General features: G+C 40.5%; 2 protein-coding genes across 2 annotated transcripts in view; one reads left to right on the forward strand and one right to left on the reverse strand.

Moving 5' to 3' along the window:
- Positions 1 to 14,647, forward strand: part of LOC110318232 (cytochrome b-c1 complex subunit 2, mitochondrial) — a 25,663-nt gene extending 11,016 nt beyond the window's left edge. The window contains exons 8-14 of the mRNA XM_021193086.1: positions 3,676 to 3,733; positions 5,174 to 5,269; positions 5,694 to 5,893; positions 8,414 to 8,494; positions 10,560 to 10,636; positions 12,706 to 12,859; positions 14,266 to 14,647. Coding sequence (XP_021048745.1) covers positions 3,676 to 3,733; positions 5,174 to 5,269; positions 5,694 to 5,893; positions 8,414 to 8,494; positions 10,560 to 10,636; positions 12,706 to 12,859; positions 14,266 to 14,349 — 750 coding nt within the window. The 3' untranslated portion in view covers positions 14,350 to 14,647. The remainder of the gene's footprint in view (positions 1 to 3,675; positions 3,734 to 5,173; positions 5,270 to 5,693; positions 5,894 to 8,413; positions 8,495 to 10,559; positions 10,637 to 12,705; positions 12,860 to 14,265) is intronic.
- Pdzd9 (PDZ domain containing 9) overlaps positions 13,837 to 21,318 on the reverse strand; it is a 10,033-nt gene continuing 2,551 nt past the window's right edge. The window contains exons 2-3 of the mRNA XM_029539693.1: positions 17,613 to 17,802; positions 13,837 to 15,577 (exon numbers count right to left, since the gene is read on the reverse strand). Coding sequence (XP_029395553.1) covers positions 15,178 to 15,577; positions 17,613 to 17,802 — 590 coding nt within the window. The 3' untranslated portion in view covers positions 13,837 to 15,177. The remainder of the gene's footprint in view (positions 15,578 to 17,612; positions 17,803 to 21,318) is intronic.

Below are 21,318 nucleotides of genomic sequence, written 5' to 3' on the forward strand. Positions count from 1 at the left end.
AACTCCGGACCTTCGGAAGAGCAGTCGGGTGCTCTTTCCCACCTAGCCATCTCACCAGCCCGATGTATTCTCTTCTATAGCCTTTTCTGTGTATATGTATATTTTTTAAATAATATAATGGTTAGCTATCATAGTAAAGTATTTTATAGTTATAAATTTTAGTGCCTCTGATGACATGTATGAAATAAACCTCACTTCCTTACTTCCCATTTTGTAATTATCAATTCTTTCTAAGTATTGACTCAAGTATTGTTTCTCATTTCTAGTCTGTGATTAGAAAACTATTTAATCATCTTGTTTGACCTACCAAGCTGTAATTTAGTGTCTACTATTCTGTGGTACTTATCCAAAAAAAAAATAATTCATAAAGCAGATATAGTGGTTGAGACCTATAATCCCAACACTTGGATTGCTGAGGTGGGGAGATTGCATCAAGTTTGAGGCTACTCTGAGAAGCCAAGTGAAGATTTGTCTGGGGAAGAAAAGTCATAATTCATGTCATAGGACTAAAATTGGCAACACTTTCCATGTGACTAGCTTCCAGTGAGTTTTGAAATTTTTTTAGAAGTCAGATTCCCCTTGGTAAAGAAATGTCATAGGTATCTAAAGAGTGCTACAGGAAACCGGGCTTGGTGGTGCTCGCCTTTAATCCCAGCACTTGGGAGGCAGAGGCAGGTGGATTTCTTGAGTTCAAGGCCAGCCTGGTCTACAGAGTGAGTTCCAGGACAGCCCAGGCTATACAGAGAAACCCTGTCTCGAAAAACAAAAAAACAAACAAAGTGCTACAGGGAAACAGCTCTCAAGGATGTCTAGTCAGAATTGTTGTCTAATTGTAAAAGATTAGAAACAAGTTACTATCCAGCATTAGGTGATTATTTATGCAAGCTCCCTGTTTTAGAATACATGGTGTTTACTCATACAGAAACGCTAACTGAGCGTTGGTGAGATGACTGACAGGTAAAAGCTTTTGCCAATCAAATCCAGTGACCTTAGTTTGATTCCACATCCCACCATGAAGAGAACCCACTCCCTAAAGTTATTTGCTGACCTCCATACATTCATCATGGTACAGTCATACCCAGACTCACATACACCATCATCATTAAAGCAATTATTTTTTTAGAAAAGAAACAAAAATATTAACAAATATGTAAATATTCCATAGCATGTTATAAATAAAGGCAATTTATGAATCAGTATAGACCAAAAATTCCCATTTAAGGCAAAAACTATTCTTGGCAAAACTAGGATGCTATGATAAACTCTATGCTTTCAAAGATCTTTAATGTTTTGGTTTGTTCTCTTTAAAAAAAAAAAAAGACCTATTTATTTATGAGTGCACTGTAGCTGTCTTCAGACACACCAGAAGAAGGCATCAGATCCCATTACAGATGGTTGTGAGCCACCACGTGGTTACTAGGAATTGAACTCAGGACCTCTGGAAGAGCATTCAGTGCTCTTAACTGCTGAGCCACCTCTCAAACCTCCTGTGTTTGAACACATTTTTTAATTTGTTCTTAGGCTAAGGGAAGTATAAGGAAAATAGAGTAGTACAATCATCCACAGAAAGATAGTTGTTTGGTTGTCTAAGGTAACTCCACAGATGTTTACCATTCTTTTCAGCCATAGCTTCTTGATTAAAGTGGTGAAAGTTCAAGCAGTGTTTCCTATCAGTATCAACTTCAGTCACTCTCTGAACCCCTCCAGTAGATACAGTGTAGAACAGTGTATCTCTGCTTATAAACTAGTACATATCCACTTTACCTATAAAATGAGGGGGTTTTCCCTCCCTCCAAAAGAAATTTTCAAACCCTTGGAAGTAGTAATCATTACTCATAATTTGATGCTAGTCCTGCTGCTTGTCTGCTTAGCCTAAGGTGGTCATGCAAACCAGGATTCCCAAATCTCACTGAGTGTTGGTAGCCATGTGTGGCTGGTTGGATAAATAAGTAGTTGGGTTTTTTTCTCTGTCTAATAAGCCTGACTGACCTCTGACTCACAGTCTTCTGCACTGGCCTCCTCTGCTCCAGGGTCACAGAGGTATACTCCAACTGCATAAAACTTAACTGGTTTGAAAGATTCTAAGATTCCACCTGGAATCAACTTAATCCATCTTCACTGTGGGTATCAGAAACAGTGTTATTTTGTATTTACACTCTCTTAGACAATTCTGTAGTCTATATTGGAAACTATTTATTGGTAACTTTAACCATTATGATGATGACATTCTTTATAAAAAAAAAAAAAAGCAATGTAGAAGAGGCAGAAGTTTATTTTGACTCAGAGTTTGAAGATACTGTCTGTCTTAGCAGCAGGGCCTGACAGGGGGGGGGGGACGGGGGAGGTTGAGGCAAATGGTTACTTTACATCTGCAGTTAGGAAACAGATGGATGAATTTTAGTGCTCCACTAGCTTTCTTCTTTTCCTGCAGGCCTGGATCCCAGCCCATGGATGTTGCCACCCATATATAGGATGGATCTTTCCATCTACTTGATAATCTGGATAAACAAATTGGTTTCAAAAATGGGAAGGGCAAACCTACCCCAAAAAAGAAAGAAAAGAAAGGAAGGAAGGAAAAAGAAACAGGGTGGAAATGAATAGGAGTAGTGTAGTTACAGTAGTCTTCATAGAATGTTTATAGTGCTATATGATTACCTGTATCAAGATACAGTAAATAAGATGTACTGTTTAAAACTAAGGGCATAAACTTGGTCTCATTCTTGATTTCAAGCCAGTGTATACTCTTAATTTGCTTTTATTCATTTTTTAAATATTTTTCCCATTTTCATGTCTGAAGTGCATTGTATATGATTGCATGGTTTACACATGTGTGCACATGCATGCAGAGATTCAAGACTTAAGTCAGGAATCATCCTCAATTGAGAAAGGGTCTCTTACTCAGACTCAGAGCTCTAGGGATCAGTCTCTGCCACCATGCCCACCTGGCATCTCCATAGGTTCTGGGTTCCAAGCTTGGGTTTTGACACTTGCATGGCAAGTGCTTTAATCACTTTCCCCAGCCATTAATCTGTTTAATTGAGATACTGTCTCAATTGAGATAATTGATATAATTATCTTAGGGTTTTACTGCTCTGAGCAGACACCATGACCAAGACAAGTCTTATAAAGGACATTTAATTGGGGCTGGCTTACAGGTTCAGAGGTTCAGTCCATTATCCTCAAGGCATGGCAGCATCCAGACAGGCATGGTACAGGCAGAGCTGAGAGTTCTCCATCTTCATCTGAAGGCTGCTAGCAAAATACTAACTTCCAGTCAGCTAGGATGAGGGTCTTATGGTCCACACCTACAGTGCCACACCTACTCAAAAAAGACTACACCTATTCAAACAGGGCCATACCTTCTAATAGTACCACTCCCTGGGCCAAGCATATACAAACCATCACAAGGTCTCACACTGTTCAGACTGTTTAAATTCAATGGTTTTATTAGAGTTTTCATCACAGTTGTGGAATCATGAGGCTGTAAAGTCTTGCTCTTTTAAGCCATAGTTTTTAGTATAAAATCACAGTGGGATGAGCAATAACTAATCCTTCATAGTCCATTATGGCAGCATTCAAACCTGGGAATTTGTTTCCTGCCATACTGCACTTGTATGTTTTTAGCCTTTTGTATTTATACTGACATGACCTAATAGTTCTTCTTTACTTCCTCAGTTACATTACTTTGTTCAGAACCACTTCACAAGTGCAAGAATGGCTCTGGTTGGACTTGGTAAGTCTGAGATTTCCTGCATGTCAGTTTGCTTCCCAAGAGCAACCCCTTAAACCGTGTGACATATGCATAGGGCTGAACATTTTGAAAACTCTAGGAGGATAGTATATGATAGGGTTTTAATTGCTAGTTGTTTGAAAAATAAATTGCAGTATTTTACTACTTCCTTTAAAGTCTTGACAGTGTTTATAAAATTTATAAGCAAAGAGCATCATTAATAGGAAAATTTTAATCTGCAAGATTGGCAAAAATTAAAGGCTTGGCTCTTCCCAGTATTATCTACGATTTGGAGGAATAGTCACTGTCAAAAATTGATGGCATGCTGAACATATTGGCTCATGCCTTTAATTCCAGACCTCCAAGTTTGATGCCAGCCTGGTCTACATAGTGAGTTCTAGACCAACCAGAGCTACATAGTGAGACTCTGTCTTGAAAAGAAAAAGAATTATTGGTGGAATATAAGTTGACAGCTTTTGAATATATCTATTAAAGGTTTTTTTATTTTGGATTCTATGTAGCCACTTACCAAGTGTGTGACTTATATATTACATGGTTTGTCTTTTCACTCTTGATTGCCCTTCCATGTACAATGCAAGATTCCAGCAGCTACTAGAAACATGCTAATATCTATTAGAAAGATATTGGTTGGATAAATGATGTAGTCATCAATTGGGATATTTTATAACCATTTCTAACTATTTAGATACAAAATATGGAAGACAATTTAGAAACATTAAAGACAATAATAGCACTTTTAAAATATGGTCTTGGGGTGTAGCTCAGTAGAAAAACATGTGTCTAACCTGCTTGGCGCCTTAGATTTCAGCCTCTGACACCACAAAAGAATAAAAGTGAGCTGGATAGTGGTGGTGCACACCTTTAATCCTAGCCATCAGGAAGCAGGGACATGTGGATCTCTGAGTTCAAGGCCAGCCTGGTCTACAGAGTGAATTCTAGGGCTACATAGAGAAAGCCTGTCTCAAAGAAAATTTAAAAAGGTAAAAGAAAATTAATATATACCAGTAACTATACAAGAAAACATCTAGCTGAATATAATAGTTAATAATAAATTGTAAACTGATAGCAGGAAGAGTGCTATTTTAGCAAGAAGATTCATGTCTTCTTTGCTGTTTATATCTGTAATAGTTGGGTACTTTTGGATTTAAATAATTTACTAGTATGTATGTGTACATGATTAGCAGCTAAGCACATGCCATCACCACCACATGTGTGGTCAGAAGACAATCCTTCCACCCTCGGGTGGCTTCCAGGGATCCAACCATGGTCTCCAGACTGGTCTGGTGCTTTTTCCTGCTGATCTGTCTCAAAGCCTGGTTTGCGTTTAAGAATTACATCTTTTAAAACAAGGAAAAACAGAAGCTTTTTAATTGCATTGTAGAAATATTGACTCTAGCTTTGTTTTTGCTTCCATTGAAACAGGTGTGAGTCATTCTGTCCTAAAGCAAGTTGCTGAACAATTTCTCAACATGAGGGGTGGCCTTGGTTTAGCTGGTGCAAAAGCCAAATACCGTGGAGGTAAGTGTTCTTTCTCCTAGGTGTTTCTCTGCAGATGTAGCATGTTGGGGCAGTATTGGCTTGATTGTTACTACCAAACCATGTCAGTACAGAAGAAAAGAAGTAGATGGCTCAGGTGTTAAACATGCTTTAAGTGGGGATTCCTGGTAAACCACAGACCCTAACCTTAGTTAATTAGTACTGTCATAAAGAATACTGATGAGTAGCCGGGCGTGGTGGCGCACGCCTTTAATCCCAGCACTTGGGAGGCAAGGCAGAGGCAGGTGGATTTCTGAGTTCAAGGCCAGCCTGGGCTACAAAGTGAGTTCCAGGACAGCCAGGGCTACACAGAGAAACCCTGTCTCGAAAAAAAAAAAGAATACTGATGAGTAAAACTAATGATATTTTTTTTTTTCTTTTACTCCTCCCTCCTTACATGACCCAGGTGAAATTAGAGAGCAGAATGGAGACAATCTGGTCCATGCTGCTATTGTTGCAGAAAGTGCTGCCATTGGAAATGCAGAAGCAAATGCATTTAGTGTACTTCAGCATCTTCTTGGTGCTGGACCACATATCAAAAGGGGCAACAACACCACCAGCCTCCTGAGCCAGAGTGTTGCCAAAGGAAGTCACCAGCCGTTTGATGTGAGTCTGAGCAGTCAATGTCTCCTGTTTTGGCTTCCAGAAACATGTTACTTATGATACAGTCTTGATCATCTATTAATGATAGTCTGATTTTAAAATTTAAGATGAACAATTATAAGTTTATTGGGTGGCTCAAACCTGGTATCATTCCACCACACTAGGGACGGAGGGAAGGTAAATGCTTACCTTGCAAGCTTGAGGACCTAAATTCAGTCCCCAGAAACCATGTAAAAAGACTAAGAGCGGTGGATGGCACATGCTTATAATCCCAGTGCAGGAGGTGAACCTAGGTTGGTCTCTGGGGCTCCCTGGCCAGTCTGCTTGCCTACTAGGTGAGCTCCAGGCCAGGAGGAGACCTAGTCTCAAAAGCCAAGGGAGTCGTCGTGTGACAAAAGATACCAAAGCCTCTACACATGCATACACAAGATCACATATGCACAGTTATAGACAAATACATGCGATATGTAAAGAAAGAAAATGTTAATAAAAGAAATGCTTATTTCCCTAGATATAACTAGTACCTTCCTCTCGGTTTCTGTTCCTGTGGCTGTTTCCTAAGTTTGCTGTTCATGGTTTTACAAGCAAGTGGCCATAAAAAAAACAATGAATTGTTTATAGATACATACCTCCATCTTGAGATGAAATTAATACAAAAATGATGACATTAAGAACAAGAGGTACTGAGACATGGCTTGGCAGTTAAAGAATACTGACTGCTCTTCCAGAGGTCCTGAGTTTAATTCCCAGCAACCACATGGTGACTCAAACCATCTAGAATAGACTTTGATGCCCTCTTCTGTTATGCAAGCATACATGCAAATAGAGCGTACACACTCAGAGAAGTGTGTATGTGTGTGTGTATATATAATATTTTTTAAAACTAGCCTCATAATAACTTTTGGGTGGTGGTGGTGGTGGTGGTGGTTGAGACAAGGTCTCATATGTTCCAGATTGGTCTCAACACTTGCTTGGCTGAAGATGGCTTTGATCACCTAATAATCTTGCCTCTACCTCCCAAATGATAGGATTACAAGTGTGTACCACCATGCCTATGCAAACTTTTGATGTTTTTATGATGGGAAAATGTTTTCAAAATGTATGAAAGGTCAACCAGTCACAGTGGCATCCTCATGTAATCTCAGCACTTGGAAGGTGAAGCAGGAGCATCAGGAGTTCAAGGTTAGCCTGCACTACATAACAAGACCCTGCGTCAAGTGAGAAGGAAAAGGAAAATGTTAAGTGTCAACCAAGTATTTATAATTACTTACTTTAGTCTGTCTTTAAAAGACAATAAATGAGCTGAGAATGATGGTGCACATCTGTAATCCTAGAGCATGCAAAATGGAGAGAGTAGTGTTAGGAGTTCAGCACCCCTATGTAGGAGTAATAAGTTTGAGGCTAGCCCAGACTACATAACATCCTGTCTCAGAAAGAAAAAGACAGACAGAAATGTACTTGGGATCAAAGGCATGTGCCACCACCATCCAGTTAAACCAGTGATTCTTAAACTTCATTGTGCATAAGAATCATCTAGAACATGGGTCTGAAATGTGGACTTTTCAGGCTGTATTCACAGAGACACGAATTAATAAATCTGTTTCAAGAACCTGAAAATCAGGGGTGGAGAGATGGCTCAGTGGTTAAGAGCACTGCAGGCTTCTCTGTTCCAGAGAACTGAGGTTCAATTTCCAGCACCCACATGGCAGCTCACAGCTGTCTGTTACTCCAGTTCCAGGGAATTCAGCACCCTCATACAGGCAAAACTCCAATGCATAAGAAATAAAAATAAAGAAATCACTTATTTAAAAAAGAAGAAGAGGAAGACACTGAAAATCAGTTAAATCAGTTGAGTGGTAGTGCTGCATGCTTTTGATCCCAGCACTTAGGATGTTAAGTGGATCTCTGTGAGTTCAAGACCAGCTTTGTATACAGAGTTTTAGGACAGCTTGGGGCTGTACAAAGAAACACTGTCTTGAAAAAAAAAACAAAAACAAAACTGAAAACCTTTATCTTTTAATAACTTAAGTGATACTCCGTGCATTAAAGGTCCACCTCAGGAGTTTGGAACTTGACTCACCCTAGCTGTTATGAGCTAAATTTCTTGCTACCTTAGCTGGCTATAGCTACTAGGCCAAATCTGTGTCTAGCCCTCTGCCTTTAGTTTATAGAAGTGCAAGCAAATTGGTGAGCCAAATGGTACCAACAGCAAAATAAGGAAATGCAGTCTGTCCTGCTACAGTCCACATATCTGTCACTGTATGCTGCCGTTATGTTTGTGCTGCCCTTACTCATCAAGAGAAGCTTCGAAAAGCTCAATAAAGAGGAAGGTTTAAATGACACGAAATCCTCTAAACTTTGTGGTTCTGAAAGGGATAATCTGCAGAGCATTTCAGCCCTTGCCAGAATTAAGTAAATTACTGTGTTTTGTTTATATTATAATCTTTATCCATATAATCTTGGGAAATTGTGATCTCTTCTACATGGAAAAATCCTATACAGTAAAGTTCCTTTATATTTCAGGTTTCTGCATTTAATGCCAGTTACTCAGACTCTGGGCTCTTTGGAATTTACACTATCGCCCAGGCTGCAGCTGCTGGAGATGTAAGTTACTAATTCATTACCTTCTAAAGCTTTTCTCCCATTGCTGTGTTTTTAGTTAAATGGGAAATGTCTAAGTGCCGTGCTTTGTCATAGATCTTTATGGTCTGATATCACTGAATTATCTGTTACTTGAAAAACTTCACAAAGTATATATTAATGCTTACAGGAAGGAGAAATGTATACTTTGGTTCTTCTTAAATATGTGATTCTGACATCTGTATTTCAGAACCCCAGAGAGGTCAAGTCCAGGATGCATATTTGTAGGATTCCCTGTAGAGATGATAGAGTGCTTCCTTGAAATGTGTGGGGCCCTGGGTTTAGTCAGCATTGTCATACAAACTAGGTGTGGTGGCATATTTCTGGTACCAGGTAGGAGGCAGGAAGATCAAATGCTACATAATGAGTTCTAGGGTGCATAAATCTTTATCTCAAAACACACACACACAGAAGGAAAAGAAACTCAGCAAGGTTCTGGGCAGCAACACAGTTTGGAGGTGTGGAGGGAACAGGAAAGCAAGAGAAAACGGTACTGAGTGCAAAGGAATGAGAGGTTGGTGGAAAGAGGAGCTTAATCTGTAAAGAGGAGGCTGGAAGAGGGTGAGCAGTTTTTACACTGAAAGTTTTAAGTTGAAGGAAGTATTCATGAAGATAGATTTAGCAAATACAGGATTTAGAAAATGATAAATGGTTCAAGTTTGAGAAAGAAGGAGCAAGTGTAATATAGAACACAGGCATTTCAGTTCAGCAACAAAAGCCAGTGCTGAGGCAATGCTGAGTCACACATGAAGAGAAAGAGAAACATGAAATTAAGAGACTTGGGAAGTGAATGGCTAAAAGCAGAGAATGGACCTGCAACAGTGTCTGGGTCTCCTTTAATAGTGACCCTGGATTCTGCATAGGATAATCATCCAGGTTTGGTTTATAAGTTCTCTTCATTGGCATTCACTCCCCTAACAGGAAAATAGAAGGAGGTGGGTAGTAGGACTCATGCCAGGTCAGAGTGCTGGAAGAGAGCGAGTTAGAACAAGGAAGAAGTAGTAGTTGAAAAGATTGATGGGAATTACTAAAGAGATGACTGAGGAGTGTGGGCCAGTTGTAGAAGGTACTGGGGCATGGGGCAACAGGTTGGGTGGAAGTGAACAGTCAAGGCATTAGAGATCTTACTAAAGCGGGGGAATAGGGATGTGACTAGAGTGAGGCTGGGCTTTGGAATTGGAGACTTTGAGGGGTCTGTGTAACCTTAGGCAGCTCTACCTTATGTTCAAGACTGGGGTTGTGGCCATGGAAGTGGGTAACAAATATGGAAAGGAAATCAAAGTCTTAGAATTTAGGTCATTATATAGAACAATAAGCCACAAGTCCAGAAAGATGCTAGGACTGAGGTGGAGAAAATCCTAATTTGTTTGTTCTGCAGTTATGTACCAAGTATCCACATCAGTGAAACTTTGGATTCTTTCAATTTCTCCTCTTTTGATTACTTAACTCTGATGTGCAAGCCTTCCAGGTTAGCTGTGTTTGTGTGTGTTCCTAATAAATAGTAGTAACATGGAGTCTATTTCATCTTCCTCAAGGAAGAGGCGCCAGTTTCTGCCCTATGCTTCTTAAAATTTGTAAGAAACTTGGTGGATACTGTTGGTTTTATCGTTGTATATCACATATGTGTGTAAAAGTGCAGCTTCATTCTCAGTACTGCAACAGTCAGCATTTGAAGGAAAAGGCTTTATTTTGTCTCACAGTTTCACATTCTCATGGTAAGGAAGGTATGATGGTAGAAGTCACAGAGGCAGCTCCTCACTTCTGGATTGAGATGCAGAAAACGGGACCAGGAGCAGAACCAGCTGTAACCCTCCAGGCCCAGCCCGAGTGACTGACTGTTACTAGATTATGTCCTGAATGCTGTGTAACCTCCAAAGTAGCACCACCAGCTCCATGGTGACCATGGTGACCACAGAATTCCCCGTGAACACTAGGACTTCCTGTTGTTTTTGCCTCAGTACAGGAACATTGATTACCTCAAGAGACCCAGGCTCTTGGCCACTGATGACTTTTTACTTGTGTGCCCTAGGTTATTAATGCTGCCTACAACCAAGTAAAAGCAGTTGCTCAAGGAAACCTTTCCAGTGCAGATGTCCAAGCTGCCAAGTAAGTTTCTATGTTTGTATATTATGTATTTCATAGTTCAGTTATTTAAAAGCTGATTTAAAAAAACAAAAACAAAAAAACTATATGCTCAGGCTGAAGAAACAGCTCAGTGGTTCAGAGCACTGGTTGCTCTCCCAAAGGACCAAGGTTCAAATCCTAGCATACACATGGTAGTTTACAACTGTCTATAATCCCCACTTCTGGGAGATCTGACACCCTCCCAAAGGCATATGTGGAGGTGGAACACCAAAATAAATAAAATTTTAAAAATTAAAAAAAAAAAGAATAATACTATATGCTCATTAGAATTGAAAAGTAAAGAACAGTATTAACAAGGAAAGGAAAGGCTATATATAGTTCAGTGGTAGAGACTGCCATGTGTGTACAGGACATGGGTTCTAATCCCAGCACTACAGAAATGACCCTTGTTTTCCTGCTTATCGTTCTTCTTTTTTTATATTTTAAAAAGAAATTAGGGGCTGGAGAGATGGCTCAGCTATTAAAAATGTTGGCTGCTTTTCCAGAGGACCCAGATTTCATTCCCATTAGCAGCTACATTGCAGCTTAAACCATCTATGAATCCAGATCCAGAGATTCATCACCCTCACACAGACATGCATGCAGGCAAAATACTAATCAATGTGCATAAAATAAGTAATTTTTATATTTACTTTATATGTATGAATATTTTGCCTATTTGTCATGTATGCAAGTGCACAACATGTATGCATTGTGCCCTCAGAGGTCAGAAGAAGGTGTTAGATTTGGATCCTCACGATCCAATGATTGTGAACCTCTATGTAAGTACTAGGAACCAAACTCAAGCTTTTTGCAAGAGCAATAAGTACTCTTAACCACTGAGCCATCTCTCCAGACCCACTTTTTTTTCTATGTATAGGCTCACCCATGCATGTTTGTACATGTATGGAAGTCAGGACAACTTGAAGTACCTGTTCTCTCTTTCTACCATTTTGGTTCCAGGGACTGAATTTGGGTTGTTGTTTGGTAGCAAGCACCTTTACCCTCAATGATTCATACCTAGTATAGATTACTCAAATGCCTTTTGAAGATGTGTTTGTAAGGAATTACAATTTCTTTATGGCATAATTGTGAATTAAGTCTGTCTGTTTCATTTCAAAATGAAGCTTTTGCATCCATGTTTAAGCTATGGGCCATAGAAGATGTTGTATTATACCATACTTTCCCACCTGACTTGTCCATCATGCCCCTCCCTCATTGAGATAAATCCCAGTTGAGTAATGGAATTTGGTTGTGTGTGTGTGTGTAATTATCAGCCAAGTGGATGGGACATTAAGAGTGACGTAAGTAAACATACTCTCTTACTAGAAATGCCTGCCCTAGGGGCTGGAGAAGTGGCTCAGTGGTTAAGAGTACTGGCTGCTCTTGCAGAGACTCTAGGTTCAATTCCCAGCACCTATATGGGAGCTCACACGTGTAATTCCAATTCCAGGGATCCAACACACTCATACAGACATACATGTAGGCAAAATACCAATGTACCTAAAATAAAATAAAATTAAAAAAAAAAAAAAAAAGAAACAAAAAAACGCTGGGCAGTGGTGGCACACGCCTTTAATCCCAGCACTTGGGAGGCAGAGGCAGGCAGATTTCTGAGTTCGAGGCCAGCCTGGTCTACAAAGTGAGTTCCAGGACATCCAGGGCTATACAGAGAAATCCTGTCTTGAAAAAAAAACCAAAAAAAAAAAAAAAAGCTAGTTTGAGAGACCTGCCCCAGTGGTATAGTACACACCTTTAATCTCAGCACTCAAGAGGTAGAGGCAGGTGGATCTCTAAGTTTGAGGTTAGCCTGGTCTATAGCTTCATGATTAAAACTCACCTTAAAAGTCTTAAGCTCTACTCCAAAATCAAAGGACAACCTGTTGAGTGTCGAGAGCTGTTTTGTATTGGCACCTTCCAAGTAGAGATGCATTGCTGAAGTAAGGACTACAGCCTGTTTGGAATATATTTACTGTCTTGCTGTTGGGGATGGGGGGGGGGGTGTGGAGGAGAGGGAGAAATAAAACTGACATCTGCCTTCTATTGGACAGGAACAAGCTGAAAGCTGGATATCTAATGTCTGTGGAGACTTCAGAGGGTTTCCTGAGTGAAATTGGGTCACAGGCTCTAGCTGCAGGTTCTTATATGCCACCTTCTACCGTCCTACAACAGATTGACTCCGTGGCTGATGCTGATGTTGTAAAGGTAAGCAGAGGAAATCCATCTCAGCTTAGATAGTTTAGCCTGGTGATCCACTTTCAGAATAACTGCATAAGCTTCCTTGGGGCCTGTGTTGGTGCACAGAACAGGGGAGTTTTTCCCATCATGTCTACAAACAGCTTCCCTAGCAACTTGGGTGTATGTCTTTCCCATTCAGGCAGATGCCCACTTTGAACCATTTTAAACTCTTGGAGATCAGGCAGAGTCAGATGAGTGACTTCCCAGGTTTCATGGCCACTTACTGCTCTTTCTTAACCTAAGAAGCCCCATGCCAGTCCTTTGCCATGCACACACTTACAGTGTCCACATTCTGCCAACCTAAGACCTTCTCTTGCTAGTTTCCTCACGCGTCTTAAATAGTATTATTGCCTACAAGATCTGAGTTGTTTGTTACAGCCAGGTAGTGGTGGTAGAGGCAGGTGAGTCTCTGAGTTGGAAGCCCCTTAGTCTATAGAGTGAGTTACAGAACAGCAGGAGCTACACAGAGAAACCCTGTCTCGAAACACCAAAAAAAAAAAAAAAAAAAAAAAAAATTGAGTTGTTTGAGTACTAATAAAGTGAACTCTGCTGTAAATCTACCGTCAGTGGTGCTTCTAAGTAAAGACACCTCTCCCTTTTACTGTAGGTGTCTTAACCATCTTCTCACCATTGTGTGGTGACAGGGGTAGAGTCAAGTCTGGTTTTAGATACCCCCCTGCCTGCATTTCAGTTGGCCCAAAATTCATTCTGATAGAATTCATCCTAAAAAGTACACTATGTAAGGACTGTGTGAATCCTCGCTCACCAGCCTCTACCACCTTCTCTCTTGCATCAGAAAAGCTAGCCTGGGATAACATAAGAGCTCTTGCTCTACATAGTCCTGCCCTGTGCTATTACACTTAATATAACCTTAGATTTTGAAATAATGACATGGAGAATACCAGAACAGTCCGGCATGGTAACAGATGCCTGGAGCGGCCCAGTGTTCTGGAGGCTTAAAGCGAGAAGATGGTGAGTCTCAAGCAGCCTGGACTACATGGTCTCTCAGTACCACCACCAACAGCCCCTCTTCCACAATAAATATGTTAACCATGACGGTATTTTGATTCACCCTGGCCTTTTACCATTGTGATACAAAACAAAGTGCGGCCTACCAGTGGCCATTCTCCCTGGTTTTGAATGTCTGGGGGTTTTCTTCAAGCCGGTTCTCACCTGGAGACCTTCTGTTTGCTTAGTTGCACGTGTGATGCTGCTTACATTCTGACTAAACACCGACTGTCTCACACTTGATTGGCTTATGAGGCTGTATTACAGAATTGCTGTCTTAGAATGTCTTGTCCATAAACTCAATATATATATATGGTTTATCTATTTGGTGATAATATTATTTAACTTTCTGTGTTTTATTTAAGGCTGCAAAAAAGTTTGTTTCTGGCAAGAAGTCAATGGCAGCGAGTGGAAACTTGGGACATACGCCTTTTCTTGATGAGTTATAACACATGCTCAGCCCAGACCAGCAAGCACATCAGAGTCAGGTCTCTTAATTATTAATTAATGTTAATTCAACATTTTCTCAATGAAGTAAAAAAAAAAAAAACTTAAAAGCATAGTGACTCCCAGCTGTCCTAGAGCCAATAAAGCATTATGTGTAAATGTTTTTCTTGCATTCTTTCTAAGCAGTGAACAGGTATTTATTAAATGCTTTAAAGAAAACTAATAGAGTTCACCAATTACATCAATTAAGAAATTTCAGAAACTGTTAAAATTGAGGCTAAGCAGCTTTAAAAGTAAAAATTCCAGATTATTACTGATGACTTTTTAAAATAAAAACAACTTGAACACTTGAATCGTCTGGATTTTGCCCCATTTACAGTAAAACTGCATTTGTAAAGAACATCCTCTCAGCTGGTTCCTTCATTTGTGTCTGGCTCCTTCTGTCTCTTCCTTGCTTGTTTCAGTCCTGACATTCCCAGTAAAGGTATCACTGAGAGCGTGGGAGCAGGGGTTGTAATATAAACAACCAGGCTAAAACCTCAAGGAAAACAGTACCTTACAAGACAAATGTTCAGCCATTCTGATAATTGGGCACGTTCCTCTAGTGACACTGTAAAATCTGAGCAAGTGAGGCCAGGCTCTGAGAACAGGTCTGCAGAGCCTGTTAGACCACAGGAAGTCCTGAACTGCTAATGGAGGAAGGCTTTTCTGTAGTCATAGGAGAGCAGGTAAGTCGTGTAGGAAATCTACAAATCAACACCATGGTAAGGCATAAAAATTGGATGTTTAAAAATAAAAAGTTCTATGGCCACAAATTTGCAAACCAAAACCTAATCAAACTTTGATACCTGTTTACCTTTGCCCTCCTCAACCTGTGCGTAATCCTCCAGCCAGAAGGCATCTGAGATGGAAGAAGCAGCAGTGGAGGAGGACGAGGAGGAGATGGCTTTGTCTTGCTCCACCATCACCCCGTATGGAGAAGGGACCCTCAGTTCCTTCTTGTCATCCTTGTGAATTACTACATCAGAGTTAATGTCTTTGCCAACACTAATAGTGTGGTCCTTCTTTTTATACCCATGCCATTCTGTGGAGATTGATATTGGTGTCCTTACAGGGTAATTCCAGACTGACCGAGGATACCTGTAATACTTCAGTTTTTTATCTAAAACTGCATCTTCATGGCCATCCTTTACAAAAGACTCTTTTGCCTGCTCCGTTTTCTTTGGTGTGCTGAAATGAAGAGTGAATACAGTATCTTACTGTCTTAACGGTTAGAGTTCCCTTACAGAATATCTTATAAACTATTTGTCCCATAACTTTAAAAAAAAATAAAGTTATTTGGGGCTAGAAACATGGCCCATATTAGGCAACTCACAACTGCCTGTTACTCTAGTTCCAGAGAACCCTACTCCCTCTTCTGACCTCTGTGGACACTGTACTCAACTTGTGCTCACACACTTAAAACCATTGTTCTCAGGCTGGAGAGAAGACTCAGTGGTTAAGAGCACTAACTGCTCTTCAGGAGGTCTTGAGTTCAGTTCCCAGCAACAACATGGGGGCTCACAACCATCTGTAATGGGATCTGATGCTCTCTTCTGGTGTGTCTGAAGACAGCTTTGGTGTTCTTATATACATAAAAAATAGATAAATCTTAAAAAAATAAAAAATCTCCTTTTTTGAGAAAATCTAAAAGTACAAATTACCTTCATTACTTTCTGCATCATTGTGTTAATGAAATGGATTCTTGATGTTTGAATTCTTGCGATTTATTATTTTATGTGTATGAGTGTTTTACCTGCATATATATGTTTGTCACATGTATGCTGGTGCCCAAGGATATCAAATGAGGTTGTCAAATCTGCTGAAACTGGACCTGTAGATAGTCAGTTCTTAACATTTAAAGGCCCCTAATACAGTTTATAACTTTTCTTTGACTCATAAATTACAGACATATAAATATACACATACTTAAATGAAATCAGGTTAGTATTTTCTAGTTCATTGAGGAAGCTGCCCACCCAACCTATTCCCCACATACGTACATATATATATATATATATACGTACATACATACATACCCTTGAATTATTTGACCCTACTGTTATTTATATATTTATATTATACTATATTATATCTGAAGGGGGTAGCTGCTTTCCCACTCCAGCCTGTGCCATCACCACATGGGAATACAGTTTCATCTCATTTTTCAGGAGAAATCAAAGATACTGCCTGTATTGGAACAGCTTTTTCATCAAATGAGGACAGAAGGAATTAGTGTTTACTAAGAAGGCAGAGGCTTGTAAAGGGCATTGTGCTGGTTGGGTTTCGTCAACTTGACACAAACTTGGAATCTTAGTTGAGAAAATATCTCCATAACCTTGGTCTGTAGGCATATCTGGAGTATTGCCTTAATGGATGGTATGGGTGGGCTCAGCCCTATGTGGGTGGTGCCACCCCTGTGTAGGTGGTTCTAGGTGGTATAAGAAAGCCAGTAGGCAGCATTCTTCACATTCTCCAGTTCCTCCCCTGACTTCATTTGATGTGTAAACATAAGCAAAATAAATCCTTTCCTCTACATATTTCTTTTGGTCATGGTGTTTAATCATAGTAATAGAAACCCTAACTAGACAAGTATAAATGTTATTCAGAATGATCCAGAAAGTTACTGCAAGAGAAAGAAGAGGGAATAGAATTCTCAGCACTGTGCATGCCCCTGCGGTGGTCAGCTTGACAGCAGGTATCCTCCTCTATCACGCTCCACCTTTCTGAGAAAGGGTCTCACTGAACCTGCAACTCACCAGTTGGACTAGACCTCTGACCACCAAGCTCTAGGGGTCCTCCTGTCTGCCCTGCTGCCCTGGAGTTAGGTGTGTTCCACCACACTCAGCTCTTACATGGGTGCCGAGTACAAATGCAAAGCCTCATACTTTCACGGCAAGCACTTTGCCCACTAAGCCACTCAGCCCCATCTTAACCTATGTTTTAGGGCTAGACACACTGCATTGGCACAGTGAGATAGATTTGGGGACAGAGTACCCATTAATCACTGCTGATTCATTTTCTAACCTGAGTTGCCTTTATAATACTCCCTCATATGATGTCCTGAAGAATGTCCTTTGTAGAAGAATGTCATTCACTAAGCTCTGGCAGTGTCACCAAACCCTCCTCCCATAGCTGTTACCATTTGATGATTCTCACATTAAATCAGAATGTTGTGCCTCACAGGCCTGGGTTTCATAACATTGTCCTAAAGTAAACTACTTACTGTGGGATTGGAAATTTGGTCTCAGGGATCAAATCATATACATCCTGCCATTCCTGGGGTATTTCAAGAAAGCCTCGGTAAGCCTTAATTTGTAGCACTGTTCCTATGGTGATATTTTGCAAAAGCTTTAAAAATTCACGGAGCGTATATCCTAACACATCAGCATGTCCAACACTGATCAGAACGTCACCTATAAAAGGAAAACAGATAAAATAATGACTTGAGAAGAGCTATACTGATCAGGAACTTTACTGAAATATTTTAAGGGTTCATATGTGAGTTCATCATGACCAAAGCAAACACTCTCTCCTGGCATGAGTGTTCTTAGCATGATAAAGATGCTTAAGTAAGTTTCTAAATAGCTGTCTAATAGTATTCAGAGGACATTTCTGAAATTCTTGGCTAAACAGAGGCTAAACTCCAAACCATAAGCATAGAGAAATAAGTGCTGTTCCTAATAAAGAAAAACCACTTTCCATCCTGCCTGTGTGCCTTCTTTCTGCCCCTTCCTAAATTAAATTGAGCAAATAACTGTACGATACATTAATTGGCTTGTATTAACTATGCTTATGATATGTATATGCAGAACATTTGTTGATTCAAAGGAACCTAAACTTGTGCCACTCTTACCTCCACCTCCTAAGCATAACCCACTAGAATTGGTTCAAGACTCAGACCAGGACCACAGGTGGCATGGGGAATCGTGACTGTTGACCAAAGAACTTCTGAGTACCCAGCAGGTGGAAAGAGATCTGTATCTCAACAACAAACTCCCAATTCCACAAAATGAAAGCTAAGAGAATTAGTTACTCACTTGTATGGATTTAACCACCCCACTGCCTGCTCCCACCAGCCACCATGAAGACCTGTAAACTGGGCCTGGTCACCAAGCATTCCTGCCTGAGTCACTAAACCTGCATTAGGATGACAGGAGTGTCCAGATCTCTGCACCCTTTGTTCTCTCCCCATTTCCAAGTCTGGTTCTCCAGATTTTCTGGCAATTCTGTCAGACATGGTCCTGAATCATGTGCTTTAGCAATGGTTTCCTGTTGCTTATAATAAGGACCATGGGTATTAATATCCAGCAAAGCCTGTATGTAAAGAGGTGTGCAGAAAGTTTGCTCTTAGAGGACTGATTCACACTGGGGACATGTTTAATTTCAGTACTACTCAGTGGAGAGCAGATGAAGTCTTGAGGGTATCATTGGCATGGGCAAGGCATGTCAAGGACCCCAATACCCATGGAACTAGCAAAGCCTTACCCAGATGAAACTCAGAAGCATGCCAAAGCCTTCCTTTGGTCCAAGTATGAACGTGTTGACCAATGTGCAAAAACTAGCAACTGCAGCTTTCTCATCTTGGGTAACTGCAACCTGACACTGCTCATTTACATAGGCCTCCTACTGAGACTGGCTAACTCCTCATCCTCCTCGTGCAGTACATAGGCAGTACCCTCCATTAAAGTGGGTACAGCCATCCAACCCCAGCTTCTGTGGTTCCCTCAGCATCTGTAGTATCTTCATTCCTGTATTGCCCCGTCTGTGTGTGAAGCTAGGAGCCCCCATTAATCTTCATTCCAAGACACTGAAACCCAAGTTTGGAGAGAAGGGTCAGGAGAATGATGATGTTTACTGTATCCTAAACAGTAACTAATTAGTATCCTAATTAGTAACTAACCAGAGATTACACTGATCCTGAGCTAGTGTCCAGGCATTGCCAGGCTCACATCTTTAGTGCCAGCTCCTGTTCTAGAAAGTCTGAGGGATCCTCCTACATTGGTTTTGAGAAGTAGATGAGAATAAAACCAGCCACATACTGAGCTGGACACAGTCATGCATCCTTGTAAAACCAGTACTCAAAAGGCCAAGGCAGGAAGATGGAAAGTTCAAGGCTAGCCTGAGCTACTTGGTGAGGCTGTCTCAAAAAGCAAGACAGAAACAAAAGCATGTCCTGAAGCTAACTTCAGAATTCAGCAAGGCAGCTGGGCAGTGCCTTTCATCCCAGCACTTGGGAGGCAGAGGCAGGTGGATTTCTGAGTTCGAGGCCAGCCTGGTCCACAGAGTGAGTTCCAGGACAGCCAGAGCTACATAGAGAAACCCTGTCTAGAAAACAAACAAAACAAAACAAAAAACAAAACAAAACAAGAATTCAGCAAGGCTTCTCTCAGAACTACCAACCTTCAGGCTGCTCAGTGTGAAACAGCTGCTCTTCCTGCTGAGGTTAATTACAGTAACAAAGTTACCCTCTTAGGATGAGCAGTGTGCCTGATGTTAAAAGGGGTGTTTATAGCGGAAAACTACAGCTTGGTGTTCCCACTGCTTAATTATGTTGTAAGACAGTGACTTTTATCAGGAGGACAGAAAATAAACAGCTGAATTCCCTGACTATTCTGGCTTTAAACCAAATGTGTCGGGGTATGAACGGGGTTGTTGTCAGGGGACAGATAATGCCTTTCATAGATACCAACAATTCAGTACTTATGAACACCAACTTCTTCATGAACTTTTTCCACTTTAATAGACTGTAGGAATAACACTGTGTAGACCTGTTTAGATTACATGTATTTAAATTAACTGTGCAGCAACCACACCACTACTGAAAGACGGGTCTTTTTCTCTGTTCCATCTAGGATGTAAGTTGTACACATTTCCTATGATTACAATCACTTTTTGGAGGGTGGGGGTTTTTGGTTTTTTGTTTGTTTGTTTGGTTGGTTGGTTGATTTTTGGCTCTCTGCTGTTAACAACCATAGGACCTGCACATGGAGAGGAATTAAGAAAATGTAGATGAAGACAGGTATGGTGGCACATGTCTTTAATCCCAGCACTTGGCAGAGGCAGACAGATTTCTGAGTTCGAGGCCAGCCTGGTCTACAAAGTGAGTTCCAGAACAGCCAGGGCAATACACAGAAACCCTGTCTCGAAAAACCAAAAAAAAAAAAAAAAAATGTAGATGAGTAAATGAATCCATGAGCCTGGGTATGGCTAACTGAATAAGCGAAGCCAGTGCATGGCTAATGTCCACTGTCAACGCCCTGTTAATATGTTAAAGCTATACTAAGAGCTTAAAGCTTTGTGTATCAAACACAAAAAAAAGCCAGCATCAAATTAGCGAATCAAGAGAAAACACCAAAGACAAATAACTTTAGTGTGTGTGAGCAAGAAATCACAGGGAGGCAGCTGCCAAAGACAGTGAAGCTCATGATCGCTGTCAAAATCATGCAAAAAAGCAGACTTTGGAACCTAGACACTGAGTGGTAACTGATGATCACGAAAACATTTGGTACCCAAACATCTGCATTGAAATTTCACTGCTTTCCAGGAGAGCCAGTGCTACACAGAGACTCTTTGAAATTAAAAATCTTTTTAAAAATTTAAAAAACTCACTTCTGCTCATTAGGCCATTGATAACATGGTATGAGGTTCATTTCACAGGAGGTCATGGGTTCAAATGTGGCCTTTGACCACAATCCTTATACTTGGGTTTGATCCCCCTGCCCATATATGTATATACATACATGCACACACAATTTTATATGCATATACATACATATATATACATAATATTATATATATATATATATATATATATATATATATACATGTACACACGCAGGGGCTCCTGTAGCCCAGGCTGCCCTGGAATGCCTCCTGATCCTTCTACGTTCACCTGCCAAATGCTGGGGTGACAAGCATATAGTCCCTAA

Source organism: Mus pahari, chromosome 1 (assembly GCF_900095145.1).
Source record: "Mus pahari chromosome 1, PAHARI_EIJ_v1.1, whole genome shotgun sequence".
Lineage (NCBI taxonomy): Eukaryota > Metazoa > Chordata > Mammalia > Rodentia > Muridae > Mus > Mus pahari.